The sequence below is a fragment of the Acinonyx jubatus genome, chromosome E1 (assembly GCF_027475565.1).
Source record: "Acinonyx jubatus isolate Ajub_Pintada_27869175 chromosome E1, VMU_Ajub_asm_v1.0, whole genome shotgun sequence".
Lineage (NCBI taxonomy): Eukaryota > Metazoa > Chordata > Mammalia > Carnivora > Felidae > Acinonyx > Acinonyx jubatus.
Genome location: NC_069397.1, coordinates 8,579,581 through 8,601,495, shown reverse-complemented (window position 1 = coordinate 8,601,495; position 21,915 = coordinate 8,579,581). Strand labels below are relative to the sequence as shown.

General features: G+C 53.0%; 1 protein-coding gene across 2 annotated transcripts in view; it reads left to right on the top strand.

The window, feature by feature from the left end:
* The first annotated feature begins 325 nt into the window (after positions 1 to 325).
* PMP22 (peripheral myelin protein 22) overlaps positions 326 to 21,915 on the top strand; it is a 31,750-nt gene continuing 10,160 nt past the window's right edge. Inside the window, exons 1-4 of one of the 2 annotated variants that reach the window (XM_053211646.1) lie at positions 326 to 509; positions 3,413 to 3,561; positions 5,301 to 5,412; positions 6,770 to 6,869. In XM_053211646.1, coding sequence (XP_053067621.1) covers positions 5,335 to 5,412; positions 6,770 to 6,869 — 178 coding nt within the window. In that variant the 5' untranslated portion in view covers positions 326 to 509; positions 3,413 to 3,561; positions 5,301 to 5,334. The remainder of the gene's footprint in view (positions 510 to 3,412; positions 3,562 to 5,300; positions 5,413 to 6,769; positions 6,870 to 21,915) is intronic. The other variant, XM_027047244.2, reaches the window with a different exon arrangement.

Genomic DNA, 21,915 nt, shown 5'->3' with positions numbered 1-21,915 from the left:
GACGGTTCGAATGCCTTCAATCGAGTCTTGTTGACTTGGACCGAATGATCTCACGGAGGTCAATGTCATCCGCGCGATGCCCGCGCTCTTTCAAATGATGATACTGATTTAAAAAAGAAAAAAAGAAACTTATCTGCAATTAACACGTAGGATACCCCACACAGCGCGTTTCCTCCTCGGAGGAAAAGAGCAGGGCCTCTGGGGATCACTGTAGACCAAGCTGGGCGCTGTCTCTTTAAGCAGAAGAGGCTGAGAAGCTCTCAGGCCACCATGACATATCCCAGCATTGGACCAGCCCCTGAATAAACTGGAAAGACGCCTGGCCTGGCTTCAGTTACACAGAGCACCCCCGGGGAAACATCTCGGGGAGCCTGGTTGGAAGCAGTGGGGCTTACAACCTGCCAGCTGCTGGTCTCTCGGCTGCCCTGTGGGGAGGGCCCCGCCTTGGCATCCCTCGTGTTTGGAGCAGAGAAATCCGCGTGGAGGAAGGGGTTACACCATTCGGCCCGGTGAGTTTTCTTGGCACACTGTCCCTCTGCAGAGTGGAAGCTTATGCTTCTCCGAGAACTGCCCAGTCCCCCACCCCCTGCAAATCACAAATGGGAAGGGCTGCAGGGAGACAGGGCTTTTGTGTTGCAGATGACCGACAGTCAGAGGGTTTTCAACTCCTCCTTTGGAAGCTGGGTATATACTCTGGCTGGGGAGGGGAGAGGCTCTATCTGAGAGCCTCTGGAAACCCCAGCACGTCCAGATTTGAAGGGAGAAAGGGGACCAGATGCTTTTTTTTTCCTGATGGGACGGAGTTCTGCACACACAGCTGGCTGGCAGGGGACCTTGGGTTGGGAAGCAGGTTAGGGAGAAGCTTCCACCGGTAGTCAAGCCCTGGCCTGGCCCTGGGTGTGGCCAAGCCTGGTGGACACTGCCCGGGGCGGTGTTTCGTCTTCCACCCTGGGAGCCGAGCGGGCAGGAGACAGGCGAGAGGCAGTAAGGGAGGAGCAAAAAAGGGTTCAAGCTCATGGGTTCCAAAGCTCACAGCGTGGTGTCACCTGCTTAGGGACTAAAATCTTGGGAAGAGGAAGAGGCAGGCTGTCGCTTATGGCTTACGACGTGTATTCTTTCCTAGATGCATACGCTTCGGTAAAAAGGTTACTTGGGAAAAGAAAAAAAAGAAAAAAAGAAAAGGAAGAGAAAGAAAATCCTGAGTTAAATACGCTAATTATCTGGAAAGTGCTTAGAACAGTACTGGGTACATAGTGTCCACATCAGTGTTGGTGGAATAAATAAAATAAAATTCTGAATGGCATAAAGAGAGGCCATAGTTGCTGGGGCACACCTGACCTATAAAATGACCCAGGAAGAGAGAGCACACTGTCATTCCTGTGGTTGGTTATGCTATTGGCATAAGCTATTTTAGCTCATGGGGTGGGCTGGCGGGGGTGGGGGGGTGGGGGCTCAGCCTTGCTTGATGTGAGGGCAAAATGTGATATAACGGTAACCATGGTGACAGTTTACTGGGTCCTGGTCCCTATTACGTTCCGGACACTATGCAAACTGCCTCACACACCTTGTCCCCCCCTACTCACCACCTCTAAAGTAGGCATTGTCAGTCCTGCTTGTAGATGGAAAAATGGAAGCTCGTGGAACTTCAGGTACTTGCCCCAGTTCAGGACTCTGAGTAGTCAGCTTTGTCTGAGCCCAGAGCCAGCGTGCCTAAGCGTTGCCCCACACCACCTCTCCCAGACCATGTGTGCACCCGTCATATAATGCGCATTGAGCCAAACTTTCATATGTCATCTTTTTAATTGGCTAATATAAGAGTTTTTAAAAGACCGTGGTTTGAAGAGTATTTCAGATAATGTATTTTTTTTTTTTAATTTTTTAACGTTTATTTATTTTTGGGACAGAGAGAGACAGAGCATGAACTGGGGAGGGGCAGAGAGAGAGGGAGACGCAGAATCGGAAGCAGGCTCCAGGCTCTGAGCCATCAGCCCAGAGCCTGATGCGGGGCTCGAACTCACGGACCGTGAGATCGTGACCTGAGCTGAAGTCCGACGCTCAACCAACTGAGCCACCCAGGCGCCCCCAGATAATGTATTTTGACTTAAAGACAAGAATATGCAATCAGCTACCATAAGCAGGTACTTTTTAAAAATTTATTTTTGTTTATTTTTTGAGAGAGAGAAGCAGAGAGAGACAGAGAGCATGAGCCGGGGAGGCGCAGACAGAGGGAGAGAGAGAATCCCACCGAGGCTCTGCGCTGTCAGCCCCAGGAGAGGCAAACTCGGAACCGAGAGATCATGACCTCAACCCAAGTCAAGAGTCGGATGCTCAACCCTTCTGAGTCACAGGCGCCCCTAAACAGCTGGTTTCAAATAGTAAAATAGTATGGAGTTGTCTGAATCAGTTGGAATGATGAGGTTTTATGACAGGACACTAGCAGTCGGGGTGTGTGTGAATTGCTGCATTAGTAAGTAAAGACATTTAAAATCCACATTAAGGCTCTGGGCTTGGGCGCCCACTCTCCCATCGAGAGTCGTATTTGGGCCCACCTGCGCCACGCCCAGAAGGGCTAGCCCCTCCGTCCCTGTGACGCTGGGCGAACCACTTTCAGGCGACTATGAATCAGCGGATTTCCCTGGCTGATCTTCCCCCACCTCGATGGCCAACTCCCCACCCAATGGCCTGGGGACGCCAGCGGAGGCTGGGAGCCTGGCCAGGCGAACTTCGCCTGGAGCATACCCGGCTGTGGTCCGGGCTAGCAGGAGCCAGACCCCCTCCCCCGGGCGCGCTGTGCTGTAGTCGGTGGAACTCTCCTTCCTCCTGCTAATTGTCACCCAAGCGGGGCCCGCAAAGTGGGTCCCTTGAGTCCTAGGGAGCCGGCACGCGGCCTGGGCACAGACACGGACAGCGCGGGAGGGCGCGGTGCAGGTGTGGCCAGCACAAATGCCAGGGCAGGCCAGGCGCGCCAGGACCCGAGAGGTGAGGGCCGTCTTCCTGCGCTTAAGTGCCGGCTCCCCCCTCCCCGGAGGAGAGGAATCCGGCCTCGGTCCCCGCGTGGGCGCAGTGCACGTGCGTGCGCCCCGGCGGGGGCGACCTCGGGAGGGCTTTTCCCACGTGGCCGAGGGGGCAGAAGGGCCAGTTTATTGGCCGACACTTGGTCTCCAGGAGCTCGGGGAGCCAGAGGAAGCGGAGGTGAGAAAGCTCAGCCGCCGGCTAGTAGCGAGTAAAAGTCCCAGCGGTTTTGCAGTGATCGACTTTCTCCCGAGGCGGATTGAAGGCCGAGTAACTGTCTCCCGCCCGCCCGCCCTCCCTCCTTCCCTCTCTCCTCCCCCGAGTCCCGCCCCCCTGCACACGCTGACCCAGGGACACACCCTACTGCAGCGACGCAGACAGGGCGTTGTTCCCGTTAAAGGGGAACGCCGGGAGCCTCCCTCTGGCCCCTCGCTTCGCGCGCGCAGCCCCGCAGCGCAGCTGTCTTGGGGACGCCAGCCGCCGAGCCAGCCGCGTCGAGTTTGTGCCGGAGGCCACTTGGAGGAACGGGGACAACTATCCCTTTGGGCCGTAAGTGCTTTGGTAGGGACAAGTGGAGGAGATGCAGGAGAAACGTGGGCATCTTCCGTCGATGGTGCCAGAAAGCGCGGAGCAGGCGCGGGCACTGGACTGGCCAGGCCCGCGAGCTGTCTTTCCGAGCTCGGACAGGCGGACCACGGTCTGGCTCGTCTGGTTCTTGCGGGGCTTGTAGGGACACCGTGTGGCCTTGCCTTACGGTCCCTAAGTCGTAAGGGGCGCGGGTGGCGGTGTGGGGATATGCGGCAAGGGCTGAGCACTTTGGGTCTCGCTGGAGACGCGCCTACTTGGGGACTCATTGGCAAAGCAGTCCCTGCGGTGGACCCCGGAGATGGGGCTGCTGGCCCCCCGTGGTCCCCCCATTTCTAGCCATATACCCGATTATCCTTCTCTTGTCCCTCCCGGCTCTAGGAGCCGTTGGATTTAATTTAAACCGTCTGGGAGACAGTCCGAAAGCCGTGCTCATTTCTTCCCGTACATTCCAGGGGTTCCTTGGACTGTGTTGCTTAGGGAGAGCAGCGGAGGGGCCTGGTATTGGGTACTTTTAAAACGGAGCTATTGAAACGTGGTCTCCCCTGGCCCTGTGCTGAGACGGTGCCCCCAAATGCAGCTGGCTTTCCACAGCCATAGTACCCTCTAACGGGTCACCCCAGTCTCCATTTCCCCCCAAGAGCTGTAAAACGAGGGGCTAGGACCACACAGCTGCGTGGGGGAAGCTGTCCTGCCGGCTCTGGCGGGTTGCGGTTCTTCTGGGACTCAGCCCTCCACCCTCCGCCTCTCCTTCCCACCGGACATCTGCCACCCCCCCCCCCCGCCACCCCCCTTCCGTGCAGGCTCCTGGGCGCGCGTCCCGGCGCGCCGAGGCCGAACCGGGTCGTGTCTCGGCTCCGCGTGTCGGGGGAGAACCGGCGAGAGGCCAGCCCGGGAGCGCAGGGCCCGGCCCGCAGGGGCTGCGGCGGGAGGGGCTTGGGGGGGGGGGGGGTGAAGCGCGCGGTGGGCGGGAAGCGCAGGGGTCCGGCCACTCTCTGGGCCTTTCTTTCCTGCCCACACTCCCCCGGCTCTGCGCCTCCTCTCCGGAGCCGCCGGTGTGGACGCCAGGCTGAGCCGGGGCCAGGACGGCTCCCTGGCGCTGGCAGAACCCGGTGGAAACTTGGGAGACTAACGGAACGCGGAGCGCACCGGGCCTGGGAAACCAGCTCCCCGCCGGGCGCTCTCCCTCGCAGCGTGCCGCTGGCGTCCCCGGGCCTCCGGCAGAAATCGGGGCGCCCACGCGCGGACCCCCAGCCGCCACCCCGTAGGGAAAGGGGGCTCTCTCCTCCTCCTGCCTCCTTCCCCACGTGGGGCTGTGCTCCGGAGGCAACCCCGGGTGGGTGGAGGTGTGCCGTGGCCTCCGCTGGTCATTCTGGGAAGAGCTCTCCCCCCGGGGTGACTTAGACGTGCGTACCCTCTCGTCTCGTCCCCGAAGCAAGAGGTGTCGTGTGGCCGGCGGGCCCCCCGCGGGTTGCCGGGCGGGGATGCTGCGGCCGGCTGCTGCCCTCTCTCGGCCGGCCGCCGGGAGGCGTGCGGGCGCCGCGACCCGGGCCGGGCGCGCAGCCAGGCCCCTGCATTCCGCCGGCGCGGGGACCCTCCCTCCGCGCGCTCCTCCTCCCTCCCTCCCTCCCTCCCTCCCTCGCTCGCCCGCCGGGGCCAGTTGGTTGGGCCTCACGTCCAGCTTCGGCTCTCTTTCCCGGCAGGCAGGAACTCCGCTGAGCAGAACCAGCCGCCAGAATGCTCCTCTTGTTGCTGGGCATCATCGTCCTCCACGTCGCAGTGCTCGTGCTGCTCTTCGTCTCCACGATCGTCAGCGTGAGTGCCCGGCGGGCAGCGGGGAGGTGGGCGCGGGCGGGGCACCCGGACCTCCCCCCCCACCCCCAACGCCCAGGGCTCGGGCCTCCCGGGCGGCGATTCCTCCAGGTCCGCGCCGCGTCGTGATTTGCAAACGACGTGAAAGTCTCGGGCGGCCCCCGGGGCGTTTTTGCAGTTTCTGGCAGGCTGCCCCCTTTCAGTTGTTTGGAGAAAACCCGAGCAGATTCAGGGGTAGGAGGGAGGCGATCGCCAGACTAGGTGAGCGGCGCAGGCCTCCATTTAAGCCAAATAATTTCAGTGCAGAGACCTCAGGGTTTCCCGACCTTCATTTGATAAAATTGCAGGGTTGTTTTTTTTTGGTTTTTTTTTTGTTTTTTTTTGCGCCGTAGGTTCCTTGAGGAAGGAAGTGGAGTATTTATGAAGGTTTGTTTTTCTCCACATGTCATGGAACACCCTTTAGGGCTGGAAATGGGAAGGTTAAAATAGGCTCTTCCGGAAAAGAGTTCACAGCCCCCGGTCTGCTTTGTGATGTGGGCATAGCACCTTCCACTCTAAAGCCTGCTCTGTATGAACAGAGAGCGTGAGTGGGGAAGGGGCAGAGAGAGAGAGAGAGAGAGAGGGAGACACAGAATCCCAAGCAGGCCCCAGGCTCTGAGCTGTCAGCACAGAACCCGACGAGGGGCCGGAAGTCAGGAACCTTGAGATCACGACCTGAGCCAAAGTCAGACGCTTAACCGGCTGAGCCACCCAGGTGCCCCTACTGTGGTTTTAACTTCTTAACTGAGGCGTATCCCAGACGTGATATTCTTGTCCGTTTCCAAGGTTGAGAAATATGTCAGAGTGAGAGATTGTGATGTTGGGGATCTGTGGATTGTTTCATCGTTTGTAAGCATTTTTACAACCTCTTAATCTTGTGGGATTGATAGGACTTAGGAGCCAGGAGACAGGCTCAGAGAGGCAGTAGCTTGGGGGAGCGACACCCAGGAGATCCGGGGTGAGGAGAGCCGGCTTGAATGCAGGTGTCCTGGCTTGAGTTCATGGCTCCTTCTGCTATAGGACATACTTCTGCACGTACTAGCTTGTGTGCGTGTGTGTGTGTGAGTGAACTTTTCTGTTCACAAAGTGCTTTTCATTTGTGAAACGCTGGCCCTCCGCCCAACACCATGTCTGAGCCAGACCCCCACCTCTCTCCTTTCCCCAGCGTGACCGTGGCCTCTGGCTGGGCCACCCTGGGCAGGGCAGGGGCAGGCCAGGTAGACGGGCGGATGAGGCCGCTCTTGCCTTCCCTTCCCCTTTCTCTCCCCTTCCCTTCGCTCCTCACCACCCTGTCTGATCGAAGATGTCTGGTTCTTTCTAGCAATGGATCGTGGGCAATGGGCATGCAACCGACCTCTGGCAGAATTGTAGCACCTCTTCTTCCGGAAACGTCCACCACTGCTACTCATCATCAGCAAATGGTGAGACTGGGTCTTTGCTCCATATTTCTCAGTCCAGACCTGGAAACCCTTGTTCTTGGAAGACGCAGCTCAAAAGTTGTTGCTGGGGTGGGGCAGAATGCAATAGGGGACCGGGGATCCGAGACAGGAGAAGGGCAGAAGTTTCCTTGGCTAACCTAAGACCCCGGCTCTCACTGCACATGATCTCTCCCCGGAAAGATGCCCTAGAAAGCACAGTGCTTCTTGTCAGCAAAGAAACGTGGGCACAGATAAGCCATAAATGTGGCACCATGGCAGGACCTTAGGCAGACCCAGTTGGGTCTTCTGACCCCACTGGTATCTTTGCTTTGGTGGCTGTCTCTATCCAGAAAGGTCCTGCCACTTCCTGTTTCAGTGACGGTCCCAGGGGGTAGTTGGGCCAGCTTTTGGTCCCCCGTTGGCAAGACTGCTTTTCGAGGTCGTGGGCCTCAGTGGTGATGCCATTTGGCATTCCAACCTTTGGGTGTTTCCTTGCGGCAAGATGGCGACTCAAAGCTATTTGCAAAAGGCTAAACGCAAGCCTAGGAATGCCCTTCATGCGGAGGACTGTGTTTCTCCTTTGTCCTCGGTATCATTGCTTGTGAGATATTTGAAGCGGGGCTTACTTTGATTCCAGTTAAGGGATAATTGGCAGTGAGGGACCCTCTAGACACCGCCTGTACTCAGAGGAGTGCTCAGACGCATCTTTGGATGCGGAGAGGCAGCGGTAAATGGGGTGCCTTCTCTGGGGTGGCTGGGTGCTGTTGAGTGTCACTGTGGACCCTGAAAGGGACCCTAGTGCTTGGTGTTGAGGACATCGTGGGCTGGGCTTGGCATGGGCCCGTGCTCCAAAGGATATGTCCCCAGCCTGGAGAGGGAAGTCGCTGTAGGATTTGACAAAGCTTTCCTGACATCCCGGGTTTTAAAAGACTGAGCAAGGACAGCCTCCGTTGTTGCTGAAGCTACTCATGATCTAGTATTTCCGTTGGAGATGTTACAGCTGCTGACAGAGACCAGTTTGGGTCCAGCTCCATAAAGCAGGCAGGGAAGGGGCCCTCCGCTCTGGCTTTTGCACGGTGCACAAGCTTTGTGTCCCTGCGGGCTCCGCACCCAGTAACCCCCAAGCTGTCACTGAAGCATTGCAAACCCACATCTCGAACCTCTGTATGAAGAGAAACTTCTAGAACACTTATGGGAGAGTGTCTGTGGGGGAAGGATCGGCGAGGAGTAGAAAACCCTGCTTTATGTTTTCGCTTTCCCCTGGGGGTGGGGGGCGGGGCGAAAACAGAAAGGCCTCTGTCCACGTGAGCAGCCCCGAATCTTTTCTCGGAGTGCGTGAAGGATATTGGATGAAAAACATCCTAGACGGGGCGCAGCGCGTTTGCATGGTGAGTTGACAGCCGAGTAACTGAAATGAAATACTCGTGCATGCCTGAGAATGCGGTGATAGCCCTGTTTGCCCCCAAAGCCACAGCATCCGGTGCCCCCCCCCCCCCATCTGGTTCAAGTTCTCTGAAGACTCCAGATGGGTGGCGCCCCCGCTCACTACTGACACCTGGTGGTCACCAGTGGTGACGCGGCCCCAGAGAGTGGTTTTTCCCCAGGCCTCCCCAGGTGTCAAATGCCACTCGGGGTTGGCGTGAAATCCTGGACTCTGACGTCCGGACGGGGGCAGAGGCTCAGCTGTCTAGACTGCGCTCCAGCCGTGCATGGGAAGGAGGGCAGCCTTCACCTCGGGACCGGTTACTGACCCCGGGTGCTGCACTTGACCTGGTTGTGAATGGCTGTCATCTCCGGCCAGCAGCCCATCTCGTGTTATTTTCAGCAGGCCCCTTCTCGTCTCTCATTTGGCTCCTGATGTGCCAAGCTCGCCTCTTGGGTCCGTTCACGACAGCTTTGGCGTCTTTCGCATGGGTTCCAAGTCCACGTGGTCGCTTTCCGAGGGTCACCCGGGAGGCTGCCTTCTCCCCTGCGCCTGCCTTCTCAGATGTTTTGAGGGATTTGGGCTTCTTCGAAGTTAGACGTTTCCATGGAAGCTTCCCCAGTAGTTGTTATCTCCGCTGACGGCTCCCCGGCCGGTCAGCCTGTGTTACGACTTCAGCTCTGACCAGGGGCGGGGGATCCTCTGGGCCTCATGTGCTTTGCCGATCGAGTTTAACAATTTCCGAGGCAAGCCACAGACGCAAAAATCTGCAGTTACAAACATTAGACTGCCTTGACGAATGAACTGAGGTGTGCGTTTGTGCTCAGGCTGTTCCAAACATCCTCTGGGATGAGGTCCTCCAAAGTGATTTGTTACCGAGAGCGACAGATCGCGAAGTATGTTACAGGCGCGTTAGGTGAAAACGTGTCGGTTGACCTGACTGGCTGGCTTTTACCGAAGGGACTTGAGTCTGTACGTGCGGGGCCCGGGGCATGACATCTGCCCCTCGTTTTCTGTGTGAATGGTGCCCCCTGCCGCGTGAACCTCATGGAGGTCAACCAGCTGGGTTGTATAGTCTGAGGGAGAAGTCTTAGATCTTTCCGTCAAGCTACCTCTTGCTATGAGAAGTGGTTTTAACTGTCTTACCTGCCTTCTCATTTTCTGAATTCGTTTCCATACCTTCTGGGTCCATCCTTAACTTGGCTGCAGGTGGGGGGCGGGAAGAACCTTAGGGGGGGCCTGTTCATCATGACCTTGTATTGACGGCCTCCCTGGGCCCAGGGAATACGAGCACTTGGAAATGGTGGACCTTGCCCTTGAGGGGCCTGAGCCTCTCTGAGGAGCCAGCAGATAAGTGTGGGGGGGGGGGGGGGGCGTGAATCACTGGGAAGGCAGCATAGGCCAGATGCCCAAAGAGTGGGGGCAGGCAGACAGCGCCAGAGTTCAAGGGAGGAAGTCTCGTGTGGGAGGTGGAATCTGATCCATCCTCCAGAGGATGGGCAGGATTTAAATAAATACAGGCAAGGAGGAGGATATCCCTACCGAGGCAATGACGTGACCCGCAGCAAGGGGACAGCAGTGCAGGGGACGTGTTGGATCTGTCGGCTAGTATTCGGATGAGGATTAAAATTGACTGCAATGTAACAGCACCTCTTCAAGTGGCCGTGGCTTCCGTAAGACAGTTTCCTTTCTCTTGGGAAGTCGGCGGCCTGAGAAGAGAGAGCTATGGCGCTTTCGTGAGGTTGTCAGAGACCCAGGCACTTTCTAGCTCTTTCCTTTGCTCTCTCTTGAATGTGGTCCTCATCCTCATGGTCGCAAGGGCTGCCGATGCTCCAGCCATCTCATCCAGGCTTCAAGCGATAGGGCGGAGAAAGGAGGAGGAGAATGTGCACCCTTCCCTTTCCATGAAATGTCTCCAGAGAGACCTCACTCACACTGCTGTGTGTGTTCTTTTACAGGAACTTAGTCACACAGCCACACCTAGTTACCAGGGAGGCCAAGTCACTTGGCCTCATGGGAAGCACGGCTTCTCGATTCCTAGAAATTTAACAGCAAGCACTTCCTGTAAGCCTGGCTTGAAACACTTCTCTCCGGGGCTTTGACCTTTCCCCCCTCTGTACCCCGTCATACTCTTCACCATAGCTCCGCTGGGTCCTAGGCAGTTTCTGGGCAGAGCCCCGTTATTTTAGGATTATTCAAATATTTCCTCCTTCCTGTATCCTGGGCTCTAAGAGCCGCACCGGCCGTTCTCAGAGAGATCCATATTGGAAAGCGTGCGACCTTTGGGCTTTCCTCTTGTTCTCCCCACCTCCAGTCCCTAAGTCTCCTCGTTTCATCATGTCTCTCGGATCTGTGTTTCCTTCCAGCCTGGACTCCTCTCCTGACCTTCCAGATCTGCCTATGCAGCCTCCTTCTAGACGGTTCCACTGGGATGTCTCAGGGGCATCCCCAAACCAGTCAGTCTCCATTCTCTTCCACCAAATCTACCTCTTGGACAATTCCTAGTATTTTAGAGAATGCTGCTAATGTCTGCAGTCCGTGTGGATGTATTTCCTTCAGGTTCCTCAGCCTGCCCCCCCCCCCACCCCGGGCGCTGGCTGTTTCCTTGCGGGTCGCCACGCCTGCAGGACTTATCAGAGCCACTGAGGCTGCCCCCTAACCCGTCACCTTGCTTATTTCTTTATAACTCAGTTTTCACACCCAATCCAGGGTGATATTTAAAAAAAATACAAAGCCGGCCCTGTCACTCTCGATCTCAAGCCTTTCAGAGGGCCCGTCCTTGGCCTTAAACTTCAGATGGAAATCTTTACTAAATCCCATAGGAATCTACCTGAATGGACCCATTCCCTTGAAACCTCATCTCCTGGAATTTTCTGCCTTCTCTTAGTTCCTTGATCATGAACTTCCCACCTCCACCCCCCCCCCCCCCCGCCTTTCTCCCCTCCCCTGTTTTTTCGTGTGCAGCTACTCCCTGGCTGCCTGCCATATACCAGATACTGTTGTAGACAGCAAGGATGTAAGAATGAACAAAAGCTTGCATTTTACTGGGCAAAACAGCCAATAAGCATGAATAAATTTGGGGGCAGGGATGGGAACTACAACGAGAAGGAAAACAGGGTAATGTGTAACGAGGGAAGGGAGGCGTCATGCGGGCGTGACCCCTTGGGGTGACCGGGAGTCAGCCACAGGAGCATCTGGGGCCGATTCGAGGCAGAGGGGACCATGTCGTGTAGGAAAGGGGCCTGGCAGCATTGAGGGACAGAGGGCAGGCCTATCTGGTCCTTCTAGAGCCTAATAAACAGTTTGGCGCCTATAAGTGCATTTGTAAATTTTTTTTTTGATGTTTATTTATTTTTTTTTTTGAGAGAGAGAGAGACAGACAGGCAGGGCATGAGCAGGGGAGGGGCAGAGAGAGAGAGAGGGAGACATAGAATCCGAAACAGGCTCCAGGCTCCGAGCTGTCAGCACAGAGCCCGACGCGGGGCTCGAACTCACGAGCCGTGAGACCGTGACCTGAGCCGAAACCAAGAGTCAGACGCGTAACCGACTGAGCCACCCGGGTGCCCCGTGTGTGTGCAGTTTGAAAGAAGGGGCCCATGGTCGACACGAAAGCATGAAGGCAAAAAGTCAGGCCCTCCTGCAGTCTGTCCCCCGGAGCCTCCGTCGTCCCCTCCGGTGTATAAGGAAGGACGCCGCACACAGGTGCCCCCATTTGCCAGTGACCCCAGGCTGGCCTCCTGCACCAGAGTGTGGGCTGGGGCCAGGATCGCAAGCTAAGAAAATGAGCCCTCGATGCTTTTCCTTTCCCTGCCAAGCAACGACGGCCACAATAAATTCGTGGCAGTCAAGCTCGTGGGCGGCATTCGATGGATGCTTTGCGTTGAGAATTAGAACAATCTAAGCCTCGCCAGTCTCCGAGGCCCCCCCAGCCTGAGCCTCTCGGGGGCACTCGTTCTCTGGGTCTTTTCGACGGTTCCAGACCTATCCATCTGGTGGCATCGTCATTCCAGCGAGGGCATCAGAGCATTTCCTCGTCTGTGGCTCGGTGCTTGGGCAGATTTTAGAGGACACCAGAGGCCCTCTGCCCTTACGGGGTCGTGTTTTACAATTTAAAATCTTTGTGGCTCCGTGGACCAACCCACAGTCTCTGCCCAAGTAATGGCTCTCGCTTTTACAGGCCCGTGTGGGTTGTTGCCAAGGCCCTGGTGGGACAGGGAGCGGCCGGGGGTGGGGGGAGGTGGGGAGGTGGTGCCGTAATGCTGATGTTTCAGCCCCCGGAGCTCCCTGTCGGCCGCCAGCATCCAGGAGTTAATTCCGAATGCGTGTGCAAACCCGTGCCTGAGCCACGTGGCCCTTGACGCTCACAGTCTTCGCTTCTGGAAAAAAAAATTTAAGTTGCGTTCCCAGGATTTCCGCAGGGTCGACAAGGCGTCTCTCTTGCATCTGGGGAGCAGGGCCTGGCCGTACTGTGGCGCGAGGTTGTGGGCGTGGGTTTTCGGTGCCCGAGAGAAGGATGTCTGGCGAGAAGCCTCCGGGGCGTGTCATCCATCGTGGGCACGCACGGGCACTCCCAGTGTTGGGCAGGACTTGGGAGATCAAGCCCGCCCCTCTCCCGCCGCACCTCACTTCAGGCCCCACTCCAGTACGCCCGCCACGCGCGCCTCCTGCCCGTGATGGGGAACTCACTACCTTTCAAGAGAACCTCTTGGATTTTCCAAGCGCTGACAGCAGCATCCTTTCATTTAGTTTTTGAACATACCGAGCACATCCTGTGTATCACGCACTGTTCCACAAACCAGCCCCACAGACCGAACCAGAAAGACCACGTCTCTGTTTTAGTGGGGCGCACGGGTCCTTGGGGGAGGCACAGAATAGATAATAAACGAGGGCGGGGAGTGGAAAGGACCCTGTAGGAGACGGGATGGTGGCCTCGAAAGTCACCCACGGTGGGGGAGGCTGGTTACGGAAAGGCCTCTTTCTTGCCCTCTCATGGACAGACTTCAAGACCGGAGGGACCTGTCACGTGAAGGACCACAGGGAGAATATTCCAGGAGGTCATGGCAAGGGGGCGAGACCCTGAGGCGGGGAGGAGTCCGGCGTGACTGAGCGTGCTGGCTGGACGAAGGGGAGTGAGGTGATGGGGGAGAGGGGCTTGGGGGGCCCCAGAGGCCACAGACTGAGAAGGACAAGTGAGACACCATTGAAAGATCTTAAGCAGAAGAGGGGCGGGATTCGATTTGTTTCGAGGGCTCAGGCTGGCCGTTAGGTTGAGAGTAGGGATTGGCGGCCAGGCACTGGGATCCAGAAGTCTGTAGCTCATGGCAGAGGGCCGGGCTGGAAGATTCGTCAAGTACCGCCTGTAGAGGGCAGGCACCCAGCCTCTCCTTGTCCCTCTGGAGCTGGGGCAGTGCGTGGGCTTGCCAGGTGGGCGGGCAGAGAGTCGGGGAAGCTCACACTGTGCTCCCTCTTCCCTGTCCAGCTTCCGTGAATTTAAACCTACAGAAAGGCCGTAGGATCATTTAAATCGCGAGAGAGAGTTCAAACACGCCATTGACCCTCTCCGCACCCCTCCCCGTGTGTGTCCAAGTTGAAAACCCAGTAGCCTGGGCATCTTGCCTTTTGTCTGCACCGGGCCTGCCTCTGACCAACTGGGAATCCGGGGCAGGTGCCCTGGGTGCCGAATAGAGTGAGCATGGAAAGGCAGCTACCACGTCGTGTCCCAGAGCGTCTTCACGTTCCGGGTACACTTGTGACATGGTGGGGGAGTGTCCAGAGTGGAGGTGACCTTTGAGCTGGGCCTTGGACGTTGGGGAGAATTTCAGTAGGCGTGCAGGGGAGAGAAGGACGTCGTGCTAGGTGACGGAGGGCCATCACCGCGATTGATGGGGTACGGGCTCTGTTCTAGCTCTTGACCGCCACGATGCTTGGCCTTTTCGAAAAGGCTTTAGGAATCAAAAGGAGAGGGGGCTTCTGGCTATTATTTTGCAGAGAAAGCCTTTCAGACCCAAAGATCCTGCAAACAACCCGGGCATCCCCCTCACCCCTTACACACTCCTGGCTAATCGGAGACTACAGCTCGCGCACAATGCCTTTCTGTCCCCCTGCTGCCATTTTCTCTGGCCAAACCCAACATTTCCAAGTGGTCCGCTCTAAAAAAAAAAAAACATTTTTTTTCTGATAAGTCCATTGGCAAAATCGGAGAAACACTAAAAGCTAAGGGCTGCTTCTTTGATGGCAAGAATTCTCTTAGCCTTTAACGTTTCGTTGTAGGTTGTAATTAACATCCGAGGGGGGAGATTAACGTACCTGATCGTGGAACCCGTCCCTTGTTTCTGTTTTTTTAGTCAACCGGTGGGTAAGTGGTCCCACAACAATTCTCTTTTTTTTTCCTTTTAATATTTATTTATTTATTTTGAGAGGGGGGAGAGGCAGACGGAGAGATGGGGAGAGAGAGCACAATAAATCTTCGAGGGACAGAGCCTAGCCTCACCTGATCCCGTAGTTTCCAGACTTTTCCAGTCGGAGCATTTTCCAAAGGAAACCTAAGCCGCCTTAAGTGTTTGCGGGTATCCTGTGTGCCATATTACGTTCCCTTTTGGAGCCCAAGGTCTCGTTAGCAGAATGAAACTGTGGTCTCAGACCCCAGTTTGAGTGGTTCCTCTGTCCACCCCTGAGCCAGTTAATGAGGCTTAAGCAGGAACACCTTGACCCAAAGTTTCTTTCCACCTGCTTGACATGGGCGTGTTCGCTAGTTTTTTCTAATTAACAGGCCCCACGATTCCGTATTGGGCGGTTCTGTATCCTCTTGTGTGTGGGTGTAGACCCCCCCCCCACCCGCCAGGGTGTAGACCCACGCGGGGGGCCGTGCAGGTGCTCCAGCGGGTGGGTGAAGCCTTAAGGGCAAAGGCCACGTTGTTCAGGATAGAGGCCCCTCGGCGTGTCAGCGATTCCTGGAGTGGCATTCTTAGTGACCAACGACGACAATGGCAATTTGTGTGGTGGCCGTGGGCGGGGCGGTCTGAGGGCGCAGAGCCCGGCCTTGTTGGTCACGTGCTGTTGCGAACAGCCCAGCCTTATGCCCAGGTGTGCACGTGCCTGTCTTACCTCTTGCATTTGGGATCTAGCCCCTCTGGTGGCCTCTTCCTTGGAGGCTTTGTTTCTTTCACGGCCTCCCCGGTGTGTGCTCTGACTTTCCCTCAGCTGTCTGTCCTCTCCCTGCCAAGAAAACCTGTTCTCTCGATGGAAACAGAAAGTGTTTGTGCCTCGCTCAGAGAGGGACCCCGGGGGGGGGGGGGGCAGGGGACGAGAGGGGCAGGGGACTGACTCTGTGCCGGTAATGAAAGCCGCAGAAAGGCCCAGATGATCTGGTGCTTTGAAAAGCGCCTCATCCTTTCTGAGCCCGTAACTCACTGGACTCCAGGCCCCGGCTAAGAATACAGCTGCGGGGGCAGATGTATTTCCTTCATTGCTTAGCTGCCCCGGCAGCAGGAATCTGACCTTGAAGCGAGCTTTGATCGCGGAGTAACTCAAGCTTGCCCTTCTCTGCCGGGGACGCTGGGTCGGCCTGCCTCCACGGCCCACATCCGCAACCTGTCCAAAAGCTCTTGGACGCGGCACTCTCATTAGAACCAGGTCTCCAAAGAGTTTTTAGGGCTTTAAATCCCTGTGCTCTGCCCCAAACGCTGTCGCCGGAGTTCTGCCAGGATTTACCGGGTGTCTGCTTGGGGGCCAGCCACCGAGTGAGGAAGACCGTGGGTGCCCAACGTGGGCTCAACTTGCAGTTTGAGAGACAGCGTGTCCCCGCGCTGGGGCCGGGATGGGGGTGCGGATCTGTCACTTGGCCTGTTGGCCTCACGTTAGGCGTGCTCCGTATAAATCAGGCTTTCTGTCTGACATCGATCTGTCATCGATAGCTCTGTGCCTTATACCAAACGTCCCTCCACCCTAAGCATGATTTCCTGTACGTCTGATTGGCTTTGCGATAGCAGAGCTTGGCCACGTAGAGGCTGTGGGCCGGACCTGGCCCACCGCTCCCAGATTTTGTATGTAAGGCCTCGTCAGATGAAACGTACACATTGGCCAAGACCGATTTGGTGCTGAGATGGCAGAGCCCGATGGTTGCTGCCGAGACCGTACGTGTGACCTGCAAAGCCAACAATATCGACCGTCTGACTCTTTACAAATAGTCTGCGGAACTCTGAGCTGAAAGTGACATATTCTGGAGTGATGTCAACGTTGTTCCAGGATACTTTGGAGTTCTGGTTGGTCCCCTAATAAAATGGCTGGTGTGAGCCCTGTGGTCCTCCCCTTATCGTGACTGGATTCACCCGGATGGAGGTACCCCCAGAACCCTGGAACAGTCTGTAAATGCTTACTTACCCTGATCTTCAACATCAGCTTTTTTTTTTTTTTTTTTTTAAAGTTTATATATTTATTTTGAGACAGAGCGAGAGAGAGCATGAGTTGGGTAGGGGCCAGAGAGAGCATGAGTAGGGTAGGGGCAGAGAGAGTGTGAGTAGGGTAGGGGCAGAGAGAGCATGAGTAGGGTGGGGACAGAGAGAGCATGAGTAGGGGAGGGGCCAGAGACAGCATGAGTAGGGTAGGGGCAGAAACAGAGGGAGAGAGAATTCTAAGCAGGTTCTGTGCTGCCAGCACAAAGCCTGACATGGGGCTTGAACTCATAAACCATGAGATCATGACCTGAGCCGAGATCAAGAGTCAGATGCTTAACTGACTGAGCCACTCAGGCACCCCAACATCGGCTTTTTAAATCGGGTTATTTGTATCGTCCTGTGACAGATCTTTTATATCAGTTTGTTTGATCCTTGCGACCGCTCTACGAGATTGTACATCATGTTAGAGAAGAGAAATTCAGAGCCCCAAACATGGCAAGTGGTAGTGAAGGGGGCGGTCAGCAGAAGCGGGTGACAGAGCCATCCCCTGGGCCTCTGTAACTGGACTGAATGACCGCTGGGTGGTCAGGCTTCATATATCCTCATAGAGGATCGAACACCTGCCATGCATAGATACCTGCTCTCCATTACTGTCCGCCGTGGGTCTAGTTCAGTCCAGATGAAGGGTTCTGGCTCTGGACCAATGTCCTGTGTACTTCAGAATCCCCTCAGGACATCGTTGGCTTCCTTTGGAACAATACTGACAGGGCTCTCGAACCTTCAGCCGGCCTGTTTGGGGCTGGAACGCAAACTTCTCCCTCCTGGCTCAGCGCTGGTTTTTCCCTTCTGTCAACATGTGGCTTCTGATTTGATGGCATTTGAAGAAAGGTGAAGTCCCTTTACTCTTCGCAGGTGGAAAACCGGTCCTGTCCAGATTCCAGCCATTCTTTGAGTTTCGGAATCCTCACTTATTGGGGCCTGCGAGGTTTTCTTTACCTTCTGATCTTTTTATTTTATTTTATTTTATTTTTTTCTTTTTTTTAAACAAATTTTTTTTTTCCCAACGTTTTTTATGTATTTTTGGGACAGAGAGAGACAGAGCATGAACGGGGGAGGGGCAGAGAGAGAGGGAGACACAGAATCAGAAACAGGCTCCAGGCTCCGAGCCATCAGCCCAGAGCCCGACGCGGGGCTCGAACTCACGGACCGCGCGAGATCGTGACCTGGCTGAAGTCGGACGCTTAACTGACTGCGCCACCCAGGCGCCCCCCTTCTGATCTTTTAAATTAGTTTCAGTTTATTCAAAGATTACATGAGAGTATTCTCTCGTATTAAAAATAAACCAACTGATAGAGATCATTTAAAAAATAGCTTTAATGGTTATTTATTTTTGAGAGAGAGAAAGAGACAGAGCACAAGTGGGGGAGGGACAGAGAGAGAAGGGTACAGAAGATATGAAGTAGGCTACCTGCTGACAGATTCTGAGCTAATTCTACAGCTCAGAGCCCGACATGGGGCTCGAACTCATGAACCGTGAGATCGTGACCTGAGCTGAAGTCGGACGTCTAACCTACTGAACCACCCGGGCGCCCCCAAAACGGTACAGACCTTGACAGAAGACCAGACTCTTCTCCATTCCAGCCCTAGTTCCTGGGGGCAATCATTGATATCAATCTGGCACGTCCTTGGCTCTTTTTTCAATGAACACACACACACACACACACAAACACACACACACACATTCACGCATGTGCATGCGCATTTACGCATATATAGTGTTTTGGTGTGTATTTACACAATGACATCACGTCGTGTATATACCTGAGTCTTTTCGTTGTCTTGAGGGCTTTTCAGTGGTTATTCATTTTCTAACTCATGATTTTTTAACTGTTGCAAAACATTCCATTGCAAGGATTTACCTTAATTTATTTCCACTCCGAAGAGTGGTACCACAGTGAGCATCCTTATTCATTTCTCTTGGAGCCTATGTTTAAATGTTTATCCGGGGTGTAGTGATTAAACCGTGGGGTCGTGGTATTGGCATTTAAAGTTTTATTTTTTTATTATTTTTTTAAATGTTTATTTATTTACTTTGGGGGGGGGCACGCATCGGGGAGGGGCATACAGAGGGGGAGAGAGAAAATCCCAAGTAGGCTCCGTCCACACTACCAGCACACGATCAGCCCCCAATTCAGGGCTCAGTCCCACAAACAGTGAGATCATGACCTGAGCCAAAATCAAGAGTCGGACGCTCAACCGACTGAGCCACCCAGGCACCCTGACATTTAAAAATTCAAATGGATTCTGCCAAATTGCTGGGCACAGAACAATTATTATATTATCATCCCTCTGAACGGTACACAGACGTATCTCTCATACATGCACTCTGTTGACATGATCAATCGTCTTGATTTCAGCCAGTGTGATAGGTAAACATTGGCATCCCATCCCTTCTGGATTTCACTTGTGTTTTCCTGGTTGCTAATGAAGTTGAGCACCATCAAATATGTTTATTGGCTGTTCGTATTTCTCTTTTGTGAATCGCGTGTCTCTGTGGCTTTATAATTCTACACTGAGCCTTTTGATGCCTCTGGAATTGAATTTTGTGGATGATGTGAGCTAGAGATCTACTTGGGTGTTTTGACAAATGGATGGCCAACACCGCTTGGTATCTGTTGTATCCTTTCCCTACTGAGTTGTATGTTGTGTTTATTATATACTAAATTCACAGGTGTACTCTCAAAGTCTTAATTCTGTCCTGTTGTTTTATTTTTCTTTCATGGCTAATACCACATTGTTTGAGCTGCTAAAACTTTATAATATAAGTGTAATATAAGCTTGTAGCATAAACTATATAGTGTAATCTAATATAAATATAGTAACATAAAAATATATATTATATAATTTATGGTTATAATCATACTATGTATACATATATAATAATACATGTATATATGTTGTATATACATATATATAATATATGTTTGATATTTGGTAGGTGATGTTCTGCCTCATTGTTTTTGTTTGTCTCGTTTTGTTTTTTCCTGTTGTTTTTGTGTTTGGTTCAACATGTTTTGGCTCTTGTTGCTCTATTGTCCTTTAGGTAAGTTGTTAAAGCACGTGTCACGTTCTGGCTGGGATATTATTTAGGATAATATTGAACTTGTAGATTGCTTTGGGGAAAAGCGGCATCTTTATGACTTGGAGTGTTTCTGTCTGGGGACATAATATGTTTCTGTGTCTTCAGCACGTCTTCTGTGTGATTTAGTAAAATTTGTCTGCCTTATTGATTCCAATAGAACATGGATTCCCCATGTTCTTTGGATTCCCCAAAGAGCATGATTCTTTAATCAATTGTATTTTTGTCATTTTTAAATTCTATTCATCTCTGCCCTTCTCAGTAATGAGTCCATTGATTCTGGATTCATTATTCCTTTTCTAATTTCTTGAGTTGAAAGTTCATTCTTTGTCATTATTTTTTATTGTTCAGTAATTGTTCTAAGGGTGTCTATTAAATGCTAAGTATTGCTTGGGCCACCCGCCTATAGATTTGTCACGTGGTACAGCGGCAATCCTTGCTGAAGAAAGTTTTGGTTTTTGTCTCGATTTCTCTGTCCAGATACCATTTTTTAAATTTCCAACGTTATCTTGGCCAGTTTGTTTTTAATTTCTACTTTGTGTTTGCCTCAAGTTGTGCCGGTATGACTTCTGCTTCCTTTGAAATTTATTGAGATTTTTTTTGATGCCTGATACGGAGTGTGTAAGACTGTTCCTCGTGCGTTTGAAAATAATTCACGGTCTTTGTTATCTGGATGCAAATTTCCTATATATCTACTAAGTTGAATTTGTTAGCCCTGTTATGAATAATCTCTCTGCTTCTGTGTTTTTGTTTTTGTTTTTTGCTAGTTGATTTATCTATTCCGACAGAAGTGTGCCAAAGTCTTTCACCGTGATTTTGACTTTGTCAATATCTTCTCGTATTCCAATTATCTTTTGCTTTATACATTTTCCAGGATGTGTTATTATATGCATAAAGGTTTATGACTGCCATTTCCTTATGGTAAACTGGATCTTTCTTCACTAGGAAGTATCTCTCTTTGGCCCCTTTCATCTTTTTCAACTTACTTATTTATTAAAGTTTATTTATTTGAGAGAGAGAGAGAGAATGCGTGTGTGCCTGCACAAGCGGGGAAGGGACAGAGAGAGTCGGGGAGAAAGAGAATCCCAAGCAGGTTCCGTACTGTCAGTGTGTGGAGCCCGATGTAAGGCTTGAACTCGTGAACCGTGAGATCATGACCTGAGCAGAAATCAAGAGCCGGACGCTTCAACTGAGATACCCAGGCACCCCTCATCTTTTTCAATTTAAATTCTGTTTGTTTTTTCTGCTGCTATGATTACTATAATTGCTTTCTTTTTGTTAATATTTGCCTGGAGCCTCTTTTAAAAATCTTTTGATTTTTCTACCATTGTTTGTTTGAGATGTATCTCTTGTCTCAGACTATAGACAGGAATTAATGTAATTCAAGGTGAAATTCTGTGTCAACGAGGGACTCGAACCCATTCACGTGTATTGTGATCGGTGATTTGACTGGACTATCTTCATGTATGTGATTTATTTATTGTACTTATGATTGAAAAGCTTCTTCTTCAACTCTGTATCTCCCAGAGCCAACCTGAGAGCTGGGCTCGCAGCAATAGATGTTCAACAAATGCTCATCGAATAACACCTTCCTTGACCCCTGGATTCTGATCTGATTTGACCACATATGGCAAAAGCCCCCCATTGTAATGGGATTGGGACTAACACTCAAATTATTGGTAAAAGAAGTTCTCAGGAAGGCTTTAAGTTCCCTTTTTAATTCTAAGGGATCTTTTCTCTTCGTGTAGATTTAATGTCAAAGATTTGAGGTCTACTCGAAGTGTGAGGTCTGTTGTTAGGGGTTGGTGGGGGGTAAAGATTTCAGAACTGGGGGAGGAAATCCAGAGTACTGTTTGCATCAGCCATGCTCCCTGGGAGGGAAACTGAAGAACTGAATCACTGTTTTCAGTTCTGGATTTGGGTCTCACGTATCTTTGTGTTTCCAGACTCACCTACCAGAGTCCCGGATAATTGGCTTACTCTCGAAAAGACAGTATTCCGGCAGCATTAACTTCATGGCAGGCTCACCTAGAGGGACTAAATGTGCTGGAGAAAGATGGCACCCAACCCGGGACATCTTTTTCTTACCTGAGT